The 16,625-nt window shown below is 41.0% G+C and overlaps 1 protein-coding gene across 1 annotated transcript in view; it reads right to left on the bottom strand.

The window, feature by feature from the left end:
* Window positions 1–16,625, bottom strand: part of PTTG1IP (PTTG1 interacting protein) — a 193,987-nt gene that overhangs the window by 47,532 nt on the left and 129,830 nt on the right. Inside the window, exon 4 of the mRNA XM_053698766.1 lies at window positions 15,839–15,944. Coding sequence (XP_053554741.1) covers window positions 15,839–15,944 — 106 coding nt within the window. The remainder of the gene's footprint in view (window positions 1–15,838; window positions 15,945–16,625) is intronic.

Raw genomic sequence — 16,625 nt, forward strand, 5'->3', positions numbered from 1 at the left:
AATATTCCACACTCTCAGCCACAAATTGTACTAGAAAGGGCACACAGGTTAGGCTTACACACAGCTGGTAAAGAGCCCACAAGACCTAGACCTATCATAGCTAAAGCACTAAATTTCCAAGATAAAGCTATACTCCTACAATATTATCGTAAGAATCAGCCCATTTATTTGGGGGATGCAAAAATGATGATATTTCAAGATTTCTATGCAGAAACAGCTGCAAAAAGAAGAGAATTAGCCCCAATCTGCACTAGGTTAATAAACCAAGGTCACAGAGCTACCATAATCTATCCAGCTAGACTGAAGATTATGATAGATGATCAAACACATTTTTTTGATTCGTCTAAAGAGGCGGAGAAATTTTGTACAGAGACCTTCCCCCTGGAAAACAGGGGTCTGACATAATAGCTATGGCTGTTCCCATTTCCCCCTTATTAATAGTAAAATGTGAGTGGAAGATGGGCCAACAAGGGTTGGGTTGTTATTTGTGTGGGTTTTTCTTTTTCTTTGTTTTTCTCCCTCCTCTGTTCCCCCCTTCACACTTTTCCCCCTAAATGGCAGACACATTAGGAAAATTCAAGTTGACTTCCTGGAATATTGGGGCTATCACATCCACTATCAAGCGAAAAACAATAATATCGTATTTAAGAAAAATAAACACCAATATTGCCTTCCTACAGGAAACCCACTTAAAATCAGAAGAAGTTCTCAAACTTAAGTTCTCATGGGTTAAGGAAGTTCTCTAGTCTCCTAGTAAGCAGAGGAAAGGTGGGGTTGCAATTTTACTTGGGAGAAATTAAACCATCAAGTTCTTCACACCAACGCAGATACAGGGGGAGGTTCTTAATGGTCAAAATTAAACTAGACAAGGTACTATATACACTAATATTTACGCCCCTAATGTTTTTAACCTCCTTCTGGGAAACACTCCAGGCTAAAACCATGGCATATGCGGAAGGTTATCCGATAGTAGGAGGGGATTTCAATATGGCACCAAAATATCCTCTCGATAGACTTAGACAAAACTCTTCTAGCCCTAGAACTAAAAGAGATAACCTAGAATCAAAATTATTTCAGAACCTCAGGGTCAGAGACCTTTGGAAGTCACAGAATCCTGATACTAGAGACTTTTCCTGTCTTTCTAAGGCAAATAAGTCACTTTCAAGGATCGATATACTTCTAGATAAAAGGCGATATAAATCAAAAGTTATCTCTGGGATTCTCCCTATCTGTAATTCGGACCATGCCCCCATCTTCCTTGGCTTTCAGTCCAATGATCTTGTTTCTAGGAACTCTCGGTTCTACTTTCCAGTGTATATGGCAACAGACTTTAAGTTTAAAACTTGGCTTATATCCAAGTTTGAAAAATAAGCTTCTTTTAATTATGAATATCTCAATCGCCCTGCTATATTTTGGGAAACTGCGAAAGCTGTTCTCAGGGGGGAGATATTAGCCTATACCATAAACAGGACAAATAAAGTCAAAACTAAGGGAAAAGGAAATATTGAGGTCAGTATCCAATGTATATAATCACTTAGTAGAGAAATCACCTGAGAGCTGGGCACGATATACTTGAGCGTTACAGTAATGAGATTCCTCTCTCCTTCATAGGTCCTCCCAGCAAGATCTGAGGCTTCAGGCTAAATTACAGGTATACCTCACTCTACAGCGCTTCACTTTACAGCGCTTCGCTAATACAGCGCTTTGTGGAGCTGAAGTTCAACCTCCAAGGATTTAGAAATAGTGCTGTAATCATCGTCAGATTGCGAGAAAAGTGACTGGCACCATTTTGTTATACACAGTTCACTCTGTTTACAGTATTACAGTGCAATCTATGTATCAGTGCTAGTCAGGTAGGTACAGTATTTATTGAATACTAATTGAATACTGTGCTGTGCTAGTGTTAAACTAAACGTAGCACTATTGCACCCCTAATATAAGTTAGTTCAAACATGTTTTCAAGTTTTTAAACACACTGGCAAGTGAAAATAAAGCTAAAACTGCCTTGTTTCACTTTAAGGCGGTTTTCACTTTACAGCGGTGCTCCGGTCCCTAACCCGCTGTATGAGCAGGGTACACCTGTATATAGATAGGGCAACAAAACTGGGAAATTCCTTGCAAGGCTAGTTAAGAGGGATAAAGGTTCATCCCTGATTCACTCCTTGCTTGAGGAAGGTAAAAACTTTATCAACATCAGAAGAGCTTCTGATTATCATCAAGATTTGTACTCCCTCAAAAATTCAAACTATTCTGAGCGTGAAGACTTCTGGAACAAAATCTCTCATCCAACACTTACACATGAACTAACTGAAACTCTTAACTCTCCTATCTCCGAGCTTGAAGTATCTAGAGCAATTCAAGATCTCTCTTTGAATAAAGCTCCGGGTCCAGATGCTCTTCCTAATGAATTCTACAAGATATTATTCCCTGTAATAGTTTCATATTTAACCTGATTATACAACGATATGTAGTAAGGGTAATCAGCCTTCTTCCAGTTTCGCTGCATCTTAAACTACCCTAATCCTAAAACAAGGGAAAGATACTGAAAGGAAAGAATCATATAGGCCTATAGTCTTGCTGAATACGTATTACAAAATATTCACCTCTATTCAAGCATTGAGGCTTCAATCCCTTCTCCCTACCATTATCCACAAGGATCAGACAGGATTCATGCTTAAACGCAATTCTTCAGCCAAAATAAGAGAAGTTTTTCTTACCATTGATTATTTTAAAACCAGGGAGAGGCTGGGGAGTGGAGACACCTCAGATTCAGCAATTATTTCAATAGATGCAGAAAAAGCCTTTGATTGAAGTTCATTACGATCACTTACTTTATTCCCTCCAACGCTTTGGTCTGAATGGCAGTTTTCTTAAATTTATCAACAATCTATATAACTCGACCTCTACAAGGATGTTAGTCAATGGTATGATTTCTTCAGGCATATTGCTTAGAAGAGGAACCCTGCAGGGACACCCCCTCTCCCCCTCTTCAACCTCTCCATTGAACCCTTTGCTATCTTCGTTAGACATCATCTTGAAGGGATTAGGGTAGGTAAGGAGGAGTTGAAAATAGCTTTATATGCGGACGATATCCTTATTTATACTATAAATACTTCCATCAATATCCCATAATTTCTTTTAAATATAGATCAGTTCGAATCCTTTTCTGGATGCAAGGTGAATACTACTAAACCCGAACTTTTCTGGATTAAACATCCCAATGAGCCCCCTGTAAACATACCATTTAGAATGGTCTCCGGGTCTTTTAGGTAAATCGATATTGTAATTTCCTCCAACCCAGATATGTGGTATAGCCTCAATATTCTTCCAACATAAAAAAATAAGAGCTTGAAAAACTGGCATAATCTTCCTTTGTCTTTATCAGGCCAAATTAGCCTTATATAAGATGGTTTGTCTCCCTAAACTTCTTTATGTCCTTCAAAATACTTCATTGATTCTTAAGGGTAAGGACATTCTAACATTTAATTCTGCCTTGAGATATTTTATCTGGCAAAATAAAAAAAAACAAAGTATTTCATTAGCTAAACTCTCTCTTCCTAGAAAATTTGCAGGGCTTGCCCTATCAGATCACAATCTATATAACTATGCTTTTCTTGTGCGTCTAGTGATGGATTGGATTTTCTGCAAAGACTATGCTACAGACAACGAATTGGAAAGAAGAGTAATTTCCCCATTTTTGCCCTCAGCAATAATCCATTGCAATTCAAGTTTACTATCCAGAGAGGTGAAAAAAAATGAGAACTGTATTTAATCCACTTCAGGCCTGGCGGAGAGTTTGCAAATTATTTGACCAAGGCTACGGGGTATCAAAATACATGCCGTTGCTAGGAAACCCACAATTTATAACAGGACTCCAAATATCACCTTTTCAAAGGTGGTATAGATTAGGCCTATGGGTTCAATCTACCTCAAAAGGATTTCTATGCGTATCTACAAGTAAGACATTTTGCTTGATCTAACAAACAACTTGCTGGAACTGGACTTTATAGAGTATTGAAAATTGGTTTGTACTAGCCAAAAATGGACATATGTCAGTTTCCCCCTGTTATCAAGCCTTGAGCTCCTTAAAGGGTAATATTAATTTGGAAAACATGTCTTCCAAATGGACAACAGCTACTCTGCAAAGTTATGTGAATATTAACCTTACCCAATCTTCAATTCTTGAAGTAACGCATAGCAAGCTACTTTTTATGACATACTTCACCTTACCTTAAATAAATCAGGTACTGTCAGCATGTTCTAGCTTATCTCTCTAGAAAAATTAAAACTGCACATACCTCAGAGAAGGAAACCCTGCACGCTATTCCCCCAGCTGAAGTTACCCATCTCTTCAGTTATGTGTGAGAACAGCAGTGGATCTTAGTTACAAACCACTAAGATCATCAAAAACCACAGGCAGACTTCTTCAACCTTCTTCCTGAGGCTAAAATAGTACAACTCCGGTACCATTTGAAAATAATAAACTTTTGATTGAAGATAAACTACATTAATGCACCACATCTCTCTAGCTACTTCCCTTGTCGAGAGCTGCAAGAGAATGACTGGGGGGTGGCAGTTAGGGGAGGAGCTATATAGACAGCTCTGCTGTGGGTGATCCTCTTGCAGCTTCCTGTTGGGAAGGAGAATATCCCACAAGTAATGGATGAATCCGTGGACTGGATACACCTTACAAGAGAAACTCTAATTTCCATAGTTGTCCTAGGTGTTCATTGCTAGCGGCTAACCTTGTACATATGCTAAGGGAGTGCCCAGGGATTAGACACTTTCAGCAGTTTTGGCTTAATAAAAAACTCTAGGGATCTCCCCTCTGACATTAAAGTTGACACATATATTGTATCTTTGGGAGGACTCTAAGAATCGACAGGTAAAGTATAGAATTGTTAACATGGCCATCCTAGCGGCTAGATATTTAATTTTTAAAAGATGTTAAGGGAGGGCGACCCCCAGTATTCCTGAGGTTAAGAGTTGCCTGAAAAAACAATGTATTCTAGAACAGATGGGTACTAACTTAAATGGCGGTCATGATATTATTGTATTTTTTCGAAATGGTCAGTTTTTATTAAAACCCTCCCCTCCTAGCGCAATTGACTAATTTATCCATTCAGAAACTCTGAACTGGTGCTGTTAAATCTTTGGTAATAGTTCTGCCTTCCTCGCCCCTCCTTTCTCTTCCTTCCTTCTCCCCCCACCTTTTTTTCCTCTCTCTCTTTTCTACTTCAAGTTTTTTTTATTATTTATTGATTATTTTGTTTTGTTAGGTGTAGTCGGGACCCTCCCGGGCTGGCTTTAGTGGGCCTGGCTATGTCTAATTGTTATGTATGTGTATTTTGACCAATTTTCTTCTGATGTTCCATTAATGAAACTATAAAAATTTTGCAACGGTCTGCTCTCCAAGATTTATCTGACACCCTGTGAGGTGCTCTTTATTGCTCTCTTTTTTTTATGTATACTCTGTTGGACTTTAAATAAGGAAAAAAAGAAAAAAAATGTAGACACAGGGTTTCCTTCCCTAATTGCTTGGAAATTTGTTCCCATCACAGATTCTTAGCTCTCCAGCCGATTTCTGGAATTTATGCTTTTTTCCTACAGCTCACTGTTTCCTGGAATTCCCTGTGGAACTACTACTCCTCTCTGAAAATTGTAATTATTTGTTTAAAGATCTGAACTTTTTGTTCTTTTAGGAGACTTTGATTTATGTTTGGCTCCGTGTCTGTGTGACGTCACAGCCTCACTTCTACCAAGCATCATCTCTGAGACTTACCTTGCAGTGCCGTTCACCTCCTCTCTCTCAGGTTAAAGAAAAATATTTTTCTCATAGCAGACTTTCTGGAGCAGCTGCAGTTCCTGACAGTCGTGTCTTAGTTTGCCTGCAGATATCTCGTTACTACAGAAATCTCGTCTCTAACAGGTAAGCAAACAGCATGTCAGCTGAGATTATTAACCTCTTCACTTACCGAGCCGCCCAATTCCTTCACATTCTGTATGCTCAGATACAGGTTAAAATATTCAATACAATTGTAAGCCGTTTGTTTAAAAATGATAACGTTCTAAAAACAAAACATTTTTTCTATACATATTTTCAATTTTACTCACCTGCCTCTTTTTGAGATATCTCAGTTATATTCTAATATACATATATGTAATCAGGGAATAAAAATGCTTATGTATACAAGTATTCTACATAAGAATTACTGTCCTGTATAAAAAGGTTGCAAATTGTAGAACATCCATAAATAGTTATTTATGGTTCACTACTTCTGCTACATTATACTAACTTGCATCAAAGTTTATATATTCAGTACATTTCTCTCTACATATAGATCCTCTTTTGTAAAACCTGACAATGGTAAGGCATGGATCACTTTCGATACCGCCATTTGCAGTCGATACACAAAATCTGACAGCCAACAAATCTCTCCCGCAGGAGTAATGGTTGGACCCTGGGGCGCTGCATGTGCAATAGGAGATGGATGCAGGGAACGCACCTCAAAGGACGGAGACTAGACATCCGATTGGTCTTAGATATCTTAACATTATTAAGGCACGTGGAACATCGTTGAGCAGGCTGTTCTACCAGAAGCTCCTCACAATAAACACAGGAATGAGACCAAGTTAAAGAGGGCGAGCCCTTTAACGCGTCAAGAGTCCTCCATAGCTTGCGCTGATATTAAGGACTAGATTAACTTAATAGGCAACTTTATAACCTTCAATGGCCGGGGCACTTACCACCTCCTATGACCCGGACTACAGAAACCGTTTCATCTCCTGCGCCGCTGATCAACAGAGGAAGTAGATAGCCACACCCAGTCACATGGAATGCCCGGCATGAACCGCCCCCTGCCTATGGAGATAACGCACCAAAAAAGGAGCTGCGCCATACTCCAGTAAGTCACCTGAACATTCCACACATTGCCAGAGCCTCATCTTGCAAATAACACAGCAATGACACAAACAATATCATGTATAAACCCCCTCCTGTTCAATAATCCCCTTTTCAGAAATATTAACACTTGATTCCTTTAAAAGATAATAGGCGTCACACTGTGACCCTGTCTTCTGTGTTTTCATTCTATAATAAAAATTAAACGATCTTACCAGAATCTACGCAGTGGAACAGGAACACGGCCCTTCAAGTGTGACAGGTTAGTAGCCTTACTCCTGACATGGACTTGAGTGTAAAAAGCAGGCAGCGAAACTCGTCAACGCTGATTGCTTGTGGAGCTGTTAAAATGAGTCTCCCTGCATCTCTGGACTCTAACTTTCACCCAGGCTCTCACTGAGAGGCTGACAGGACTGCTTAAAACTCCAGTCCCATTTCGAAGAGTACTACCCTCCATAAGAGACTACTCCGATCTTAAGCATTTCTCTGCCGTCCTCCTGTGACGAAAGGCAAAGAATGACTGGGGGATGAGGGAGGTATTTAAGCATTTGGCTGGGATGTCTTTGCCTCCTCCTGGTGGCCAGGTTCTTAATTCCCAACAGTAATGAATGAAGCTGTGGACTCTCCTTCCCTTTAGATGGAAAAGGAATGCACAGCTTGAGGTGCCTTTAGCTCAATATTAACCCAGAGGCAAAACTATACATTTCGAGGAGCATCTGGTTTGAAATTTGAACTATACCTTTTTTTATAAAACTTCAATTTCTATGAAACTCAACCCAAACTGATACACCTCCCCCATCCCAGATAAACATCATTCTCGCATTGTTTAGTATAAAAACAGAATTTATGTTTACCTGATAAATTACTTTCTCCAACGGTGTGTCCGGTCCACGGCGTCATCCTTACTTGTGGGATATTCTCTTCCCCAACAGGAAATGGCAAAGAGCCCAGCAAAGCTGGTCACATGATCCCTCCTAGGCTCCGCCTACCCCAGTCATTCGACCGACGTTAAGGAGGAATATTTGCATAGGAGAAACCATATGGTACCGTGGTGACTGTAGTTAAAGAAAAAAATTATCAGACCTGATTAAAAAAACCAGGGCGGGCCGTGGACCGGACACACCGTTGGAGAAAGTAATTTATCAGGTAAACATAAATTCTGTTTTCTCCAACATAGGTGTGTCCGGTCCACGGCGTCATCCTTACTTGTGGGAACCAATACCAAAGCTTTAGGACACGGATGAAGGGAGGGAGCAAATCAGGTCACCTAAATGGAAGGCACCACGGCTTGCAAAACCTTTCTCCCAAAAATAGCCTCAGAAGAAGCAAAAGTATCAAACTTGTAAAATTTGGTAAAAGTGTGCAGTGAAGACCAAGTCGCTGCCCTACATATCTGATCAACAGAAGCCTCGTTCTTGAAGGCCCATGTGGAAGCCACAGCCCTAGTGGAATGAGCTGTGATTCTTTCGGGAGGCTGCCGTCCGGCAGTCTCGTAAGCCAATCTGATGATGCTTTTAATCCAAAAAGAGAGAGAGGTAGAAGTTGCTTTTTGACCTCTCCTTTTACCGGAATAAACAACAAACAAGGAAGATGTTTGTCTAAAATCCTTTGTAGCATCTAAATAGAATTTTAGAGCGCGAACAACATCCAAATTGTGCAACAAACGTTCCTTCTTTGAAACTGGTTTCGGACACAGAGAAGGTACGATAATCTCCTGGTTAATGTTTTTGTTAGAAACAACTTTTGGAAGAAAACCAGGTTTAGTACGTAAAACCACCTTATCTGCATGGAACACCAGATAAGGAGGAGAACACTGCAGAGCAGATAATTCTGAAACTCTTCTAGCAGAAGAAATTGCAACTAAAAACAAAACTTTCCAAGATAATAACTTAATATCAACGGAATGCAAGGGTTCAAACGGAACCCCCTGAAGAACTGAAAGAACTAAATTGAGACTCCAAGGAGGAGTCAAAGGTTTGTAAACAGGCTTAATTCTAACCAGAGCCTGAACAAAGGCTTGAACATCTGGCACAGCGGCCAGCTTTTTGTGAAGTAACACAGACAAGGCAGAAATCTGTCCCTTCAGGGAACTTGCAGATAATCCTTTTTCCAATCCTTCTTGAAGGAAGGATAGAATCCTAGGAATCTTAACCTTGTCCCAAGGGAATCCTTTAGATTCACACCAACAGATATATTTTTTCCAAATTTTGTGGTAAATCTTTCTAGTTACAGGCTTTCTGGCCTGAACAAGAGTATCGATAACAGAATCTGAGAACCCTCGCTTCGATAAGATCAAGCGTTCAATCTCCAAGCAGTCAGCTGGAGTGAAACCAGATTCGGATGTTCGAACGGACCCTGAACAAGAAGGTCTCGTCTCAAAGGTAGCTTCCAAGGAGGAGCCGATGACATATTCACCAGATCTGCATACCAAGTCCTGCGTGGCCACGCAGGAGCTATCAAAATCACCGACGCCCTCTCCTGATTGATCCTGGCTACCAGCCTGGGGATGAGAGGAAACGGCGGGAACACATAAGCTAGTTTGAAGGTCCAAGGTGCTACTAGTGCATCCACTAGAGCCGCCTTGGGATCCCTGGATCTGGACCCGTAGCAAGGAACTTTGAAGTTCTGACGAGAGGCCATCAGATCCATGTCTGGAATGCCCCACAGCTGAGTGACTTGGGCAAAGATTTCCGGATGGAGTTCCCACTCCCCCGGATGCAATGTCTGACGACTCAGAAAAATCCGCTTCCCAATTTTCCACTCCTGGGATGTGGATAGCAGACAGGTGGCAGGAGTGAGACTCCGCCCATAGAATGATTTTGGTCACTTCTTCCATCGCCAGGGAACTCCTTGTTCCCCCCTGATGGTTGATGTACGCAACAGTTGTCATGTTGTCTGATTGAAACCGTATGAACTTGGCCCTCGCTAGCTGAGGCCAAGCCTTGAGAGCATTGAATATCGCTCTCAGTTCCAGAATATTTATCGGTAGAAGAGATTCTTCCCGAGATCAAAGACCCTGAGCTTTCAGGGATCCCCAGACCGCGCCCCAGCCCATCAGACTGGCGTCGGTCGTGACAATGACCCACTCTGGTCTGCGGAATGTCATCCCTCGTGACAGGTTGTCCAGGGACAGCCACCAACGGAGTGAGTCTCTGGTCCTCTGATTTACTTGTATCTTCGGAGACAAGTCTGTATAGTCCCCATTCCACTGACTGAGCATGCACAGTTGTAATGGTCTTAGATGAATGCGTGCAAAAGGAACTATGTCCATTGCCGCTACCATCAACCCGATCACTTCCATGCACTGAGCTATGGAAGGAAGAGGAACGGAATGAAGTATCCGACAAGAGTCTAGAAGTTTTGTTTTTCTGGCCTCTGTCAGAAAAATCCTCATTTCTAAGGAGTCTATTATTGTTCCCAAGAAGGGAACCCTTGTTGACGGAGATAGAGAACTCTTTTCCACGTTCACTTTCCATCCGTGAGATCTGAGAAAGGCCAGGACAATGTCCGTGTGAGCCTTTGCTTGAGGAAGGGACGACGCTTGAATCAGAATGTCGTCCAAGTAAGGTACTACAGCAATGCCCCTTGGTCTTAGCACAGCTAGAAGGGACCCTAGTACCTTTGTGAAAATCCTTGGAGCAGTGGCTAATCCGAAAGGAAGCGCCACGAACTGGTAATGTTTGTCCAGGAATGCGAACCTCAGGAACCGATGATGTTCCTTGTGGATAGGAATATGTAGATACGCATCCTTTAAATCCACCGTGGTCATGAATTGACCTTCCTGGATGGAAGGAAGAATAGTTCGAATGGTTTCCATCTTGAACGATGGAACCTTGAGAAACTTGTTTAAGATCTTGAGATCTAAGATTGGACTGAACGTTCCCTCTTTTTTGGGAACTATAAACAGATTGGAGTAGAACCCCATCCCTTGTTCTCTTAATGGAACGGGATGAATCACTCCCATTTTTAACAGGTCTTCTACACAATGTAAGAATGCCTGTCTTTTTATGTGGTCTGAAGACAACTGAGACCTGTGGAACCTCCCCCTTGGGGGAAGTCCCTTGAATTCCAGAAGATAACCTTGGGAGACTATTTCTAGCGCCCAAGGATCCAGAACATCTCTTGCCCAAGCCTGAGCGAAGAGAGAGAGTCTGCCCCCCACCAGATCCGGTCCCGGATCGGGGGCCAACATTTCATGCTGTCTTGGTAGCAGTGGCAGGTTTCTTGGCCTGCTTTCCCTTGTTCCAGCCTTGCATTGGTCTCCAAGCTGGCTTGGCTTGAGAAGTATTACCCTCTTGCTTAGAGGACGTAGCACTTTGGGCTGGTCCGTTTCTACGAAAGGGACGAAAATTAGGTTTATTTTTTGCCTTGAAAGGCCGATCCTGAGGAAGGGCGTGGCCCTTACCCCCAGTGATATCCGAGATAATCTCTTTCAAGTCAGGGCCAAACAGCGTTTTCCCCTTGAAAGGAATGTTAAGTAGCTTGTTCTTGGAAGACGCATCAGCCGACCAAGATTTCAACCAAAGCGCTCTGCGCGCCACAATAGCAAACCCAGAATTCTTAGCCGCTAACCTAGCCAATTGCAAAGTGGCGTCTAGGGTGAAAGAATTAGCCAATTTGAGAGCATTGATTCTGTCCATAATCTCCTCATAAGGAGGAGAATCACTGTCGACCGCCTTTATCAGCTCATCGAACCAGAAACATGCGGCTGTAGCGACAGGGACAATGCATGAAATTGGTTGTAGAAGGAAACCCTGCTGAACAAACATCTTTTTAAGCAAACCTTCTAATTTTTTATCCATAGGATCTTTGAAAGCACAACTATCCTCTATGGGTATAGTGGTGCGTTTGTTTAAAGTGGAAACCGCTCCCTCGACCTTGGGGACTGTCTGCCATAAGTCCTTTCTGGGGTCGACCATAGGAAACAATTTTTTAAATATGGGGGGAGGGACGAAAGGAATACCGGGCCTTTCCCATTCTTTATTAACAATGTCCGCCACCCGCTTGGGTATAGGAAAAGCTTCTGGGAGCCCCGGCACCTCTAGGAACTTGTCCATTTTACATAGTTTCTCTGGGATGACCAACTTGTCACAATCCTCCAGAGTGGATAATACCTCCTTAAGCAGAATGCGGAGATGTTCCAACTTAAATTTAAATGCAATCACATCAGGTTCAGCTTGTTGAGAAATGTTCCCTGAATCAGTAATTTCTCCCTCAGACAAAACCTCCCTGGCCCCATCAGACTGAGTTAGGGGCCCTTCAGAAATATTAATATCAGCGTCGTCATGCTCTTCAGTATCTAAAACAGAGCAGTCGCGCTTACGCTGATAAGTGTTCATTTTGGCTAAAATGTTTTTGACAGAATTATCCATTACAGCCGTTAATTGTTGCATAGTAAGGAGTATTGGCGCGCTAGATGTACTAGGGGCCTCCTGAGTGGGCAAGACTCGTGTAGACGAAGGAGGGAATGATGCAGTACCATGCTTACTCCCCTCACTTGAGGAATCATCTTGGGCATCATTGTCATTGTCACATAAATCACATTTATTTAAATGAATAGGAATTCTGGCTTCCCCACATTCAGAACACAGTCTATCTGGTAGTTCAGACATGTTAAACAGGCATAAACTTGATAACAAGTACAAAAAACGTTTTAAAATAAAACCGTTACTGTCACTTTAAATTTTAAACTGAACACACTTTATTACTGCAAATGCGAAAAAACATGAAGGAATTGTACAAAATTCACCAAATTTTCACCACAGTGTCTTAAAGCCTTAAAGTATTGCACACCAAATTTGGAAGCTTTAACCCTTAAAATAACGGAACCGGAGCCGTTTTGAACTTTAACCCCTTTACAGTCCCTGGTATCTGCTTTGCTGAGACCCAACCAAGCCCCAAGGGGAATACGATACCAAATGACGCCTTCAGAAAGTCTTTTCTAAGTATCAGAGCTCCTCTCACATGCGACTGCATGCCATGCCTCTCAAAAACAAGTGCGCAACACCGGCGCGAAAATGAGGCTCTGCCTATGCTTTGGGAAAGCCCCTAAAGAATAAGGTGTCTAAAACAGTGCCTGCCGATATTATTATATCAAAATACCCAGATAAAATGATTCCTCAAGGCTAAATATGTGTTAATAATCAATCGATTTAGCCCAAAAAAAGTCTACAGTCTTAATAAGCCCTTTTTTGAAGCCCTTATTTACAATCGTAATAAACATGGCTTACCGGATCCCAGAGGGAAAATGACAGCTTCCAGCATTACATCGTCTTGTTAGAATGTGTCATACCTCAAGCAGCAAGAGACTGCTCACTGTTCCCCCAACTGAAGTTAATTGCTCTCAACAGTCCTGTGTGGAACAGCCATGGATTTTAGTGACGGTTGCTAAAATCATTTTCCTCATACAAACAGAAATCTTCATCTCTTTTCTGTTTCTGAGTAAATAGTACATACCAGCACTATTTCAAAATAACAAACTCTTGATTGAATAATAAAAACTACAGTTAAACACTAAAAAACTCTAAGCCATCTCCGTGGAGATGTTGCCTGTACAACGGCAAAGAGAATGACTGGGGTAGGCGGAGCCTAGGAGGGATCATGTGACCAGCTTTGCTGGGCTCTTTGCCATTTCCTGTTGGGGAAGAGAATATCCCACAAGTAAGGATGACGCCGTGGACCGGACACACCTATGTTGGAGAAAAAGCAGATATATCATGGTTTAAGTCCCAAATCAATTTGCCTTCAAAATAGAGGCAAAGTCATTCTCTCTGCTGCATTAAAATAAATTACTATATAAATATCACACTATGTCCACCCCCAAGAAAAAATAAAAATAAGCTTACCCGATTAATTTATCACATGTGGGATTACACTCCAGTCTACTTTGGAGGAAGTAAAAAACATCCCTACATACCAGAGCTTTAACACCTCCACTACCGGTAATTTCAGAGAAAAACTTGCTCAAAGAACCAGAGAATTATAAGCATTTTTACTTTCACTTCCACTGTCTGGCTCCTAAATATTCTTACCAGCTCCTAAATTTTGAAAAGATGTGTCGACCCCTAGGTTAAATGATCAGTAGATCGCAGCTCCAAAAGATCAGCTGATGGTCCAGAAATACGAGCTGTTCCAATTTGCTTAATAGGATTAGTTAGAACAGTTAGGAAAAGCTGCTGTTATGTCTGAATAGATAGCAAAAACAGAAAAACAGTATAAAGGAACACAGAACAGATGTAAACCCTTGAGAGGAACAATAAATTCAGCAATAGTTAAGGCACAATGTAAAACTAGGAAAATTATGGCAGGGTATACAGAGAGGTACACTGAAGATATAAATAGCCCTAAAATGAAATTAGCAGTACTGTCAAATAGCCACAAGCTCTGACATTATCAGAGTACCTCACCAACTCCACTACCTCTGCAAAGTTACTCCCAACACGACAAAGATGGCTACCGCACCTAAATGTTCATGCAAATGTTAACCATTTGCGCACCAGCACTACTGGTAAGCGATAAAACCCGATTCCCAGTGTCCAAATCTGACAGGAAAAGTATGAGGGATATAGGGATGTTTTTCCTCCTAGTGTGTAATCCCACTTGTGATGACCTTGTGTACTCTCATCATCCTGTGAAATAAATTTGTAGGAACAGTCGTTAAAGGGACAGTCTAGTCCAAAATGAACTTTCATGAATCAGATAAGGAATGTAAATTTGAAACCATTTCCCAATTTACTTTTATCACCAATTTTGCTTTGTTCTCTTGGTATTCTTAGTTGAAAGCTAAACCTAGGAGGTTCATATGCTAATTTCTTAAACATTGAAGGCAGCTTCTCTAAACCGTGATTGGAGGATGACCAATCCAACATTTCTGACGTCAAATGTCTTGCGACGACCCGGGGAAGCTGGAGCGGCTGTCAAGTTTAAAAGGTTAGTATTTTTTCACGAGAGAAATGTAAATTTTTATGAATTAAAGTGCCCCTGTTTTTAATCGAATTTTTAAAAACCGAGCACTTTAGCATCAAAATTTACATTCACTTTAAGCTAACATGGTACACCTGGGTTTGATTTTTGTAAATAGCTTCTATTTATTTTTTTCAATAAAAATGTATCAAACTGTATCCCTCTAGCCAAACCCCAACTCTACCAAAGAATAAGTCAGTAAATCTTGTATTCAATGTGCCCTGCTCGCTCTCTGTGCTTCAGTATGCACTGCACATGCGTAGTTCCTAGATAACATCAGCGTTAGAGAAGCTTGTTTATAGCTAGAATACTGCTAAATACTGCAACACAAACAGAGAAACCCTTCCCTACTGTGTACTTGGGTCTGTACTCGCTCAAGCGGAAGTAGTAACCAGCAGCTGCTGAACTGATTTATGTAGCAGACAGCCCGTTTCAGTGTAAAGCAAGATGCTTACCTCGAAAAGTCATTTTTTTAAAACAGAGGAGAAGAAAGTCCTTACGGATGCATCATATTCTGCCTGTCCTTTTATTCCACCCTATTCTTGGTATGTGACCCTAATTATATGTGTTATTTGGCAAGCGGATGGTTAACACAAATACAAAGATAGATCTAAAACATACAATGTGTTTTGTGTGTGCTTTCTGTATATTTAGACAATTCATTTTGCATATCACATACCGGATTGGCTTTTGGGGGAGTGCTCATCTTGGTATTAGCTCTGCCCTTTTCTCTGCCTCAAACACGCTACAAATTAAGTTTCTAAAGTAAAAATCACCATCTAATTACATGTATTTTTATGGTTTATCCAATCTTTTATTTATTTGTAATGCAAGCTTTCACTCAGCAAATCCCTTCTAAGTGCACAGTGCCCCTTTAAGAGCACAATCTGTTTCACTGGATGGCATAAACAGACATTAGCATTTTGAAAATTAATTTAAGGCAGCTTTAATGTAACATGGAAACAGGATACTTACTTTCTGTTTTTCTTTTTCCTGCAGCAGAAACAGCAGCATGCCAACACAGAAATAATAATGATCCCGCCTACCACTGCCATGGTGATAATCAGGGCCTGGAAATTAACTGAAAGAGTTACAAATAAATGTTAGTTTTGCAGAGAAAATATGAAAACCTAAAAACACAGAACACCAATCTATATGGTAGAGGTAGTACCATAATGAGAATAGTATATTAAAGGGATATAAGTTAAAAACCAAACTGCAGTACAGATGTAGAGCACTATAATTTCTAACTCACATCTCCCTTCCTTGCTTTATCAAAGTCTTGTAAATAAGATTTAATAGCCTAAAGGTAAAGAGTTTGGTTCACTCCTGGTGCCATCCCCACAATAGGATACAGGTGGATGAGCAAATCAGAAACTGCATCCAGACTTATTAAAGCCACCCACTGGCTGAACCATCTGCTTCTTTTTGTGGGTGATTATTTACAAGGTATTAAAAAAAAATTGTTATGTTCACCTGATAAATGAATTTCATGGTGGTGAGAGTCCAAGACCCTTAACTCTTGAGAATTACTCTTCTCTACTACTAAGAGGAGGCAAAGCCTCCCAAACCACAGAGGAGCGCTATAAAAAAACACCTCAGTTCAACGTATAGTCAATCAAGTGAGGAAAGAAAAAGGAAGCAAGCTGACACCAATCTTGAAAAGGACAGCCTACTCCAGAATTGTTATTGTTTAAAAAGATATATAATCCCTTTATTACCTTACCCATTCTCCAGTTTTGCGTAACCAAACATGGTTATT

Source organism: Bombina bombina, chromosome 1 (genome assembly GCF_027579735.1).
Source record: "Bombina bombina isolate aBomBom1 chromosome 1, aBomBom1.pri, whole genome shotgun sequence".
Taxonomy (NCBI): domain Eukaryota; kingdom Metazoa; phylum Chordata; class Amphibia; order Anura; family Bombinatoridae; genus Bombina; species Bombina bombina.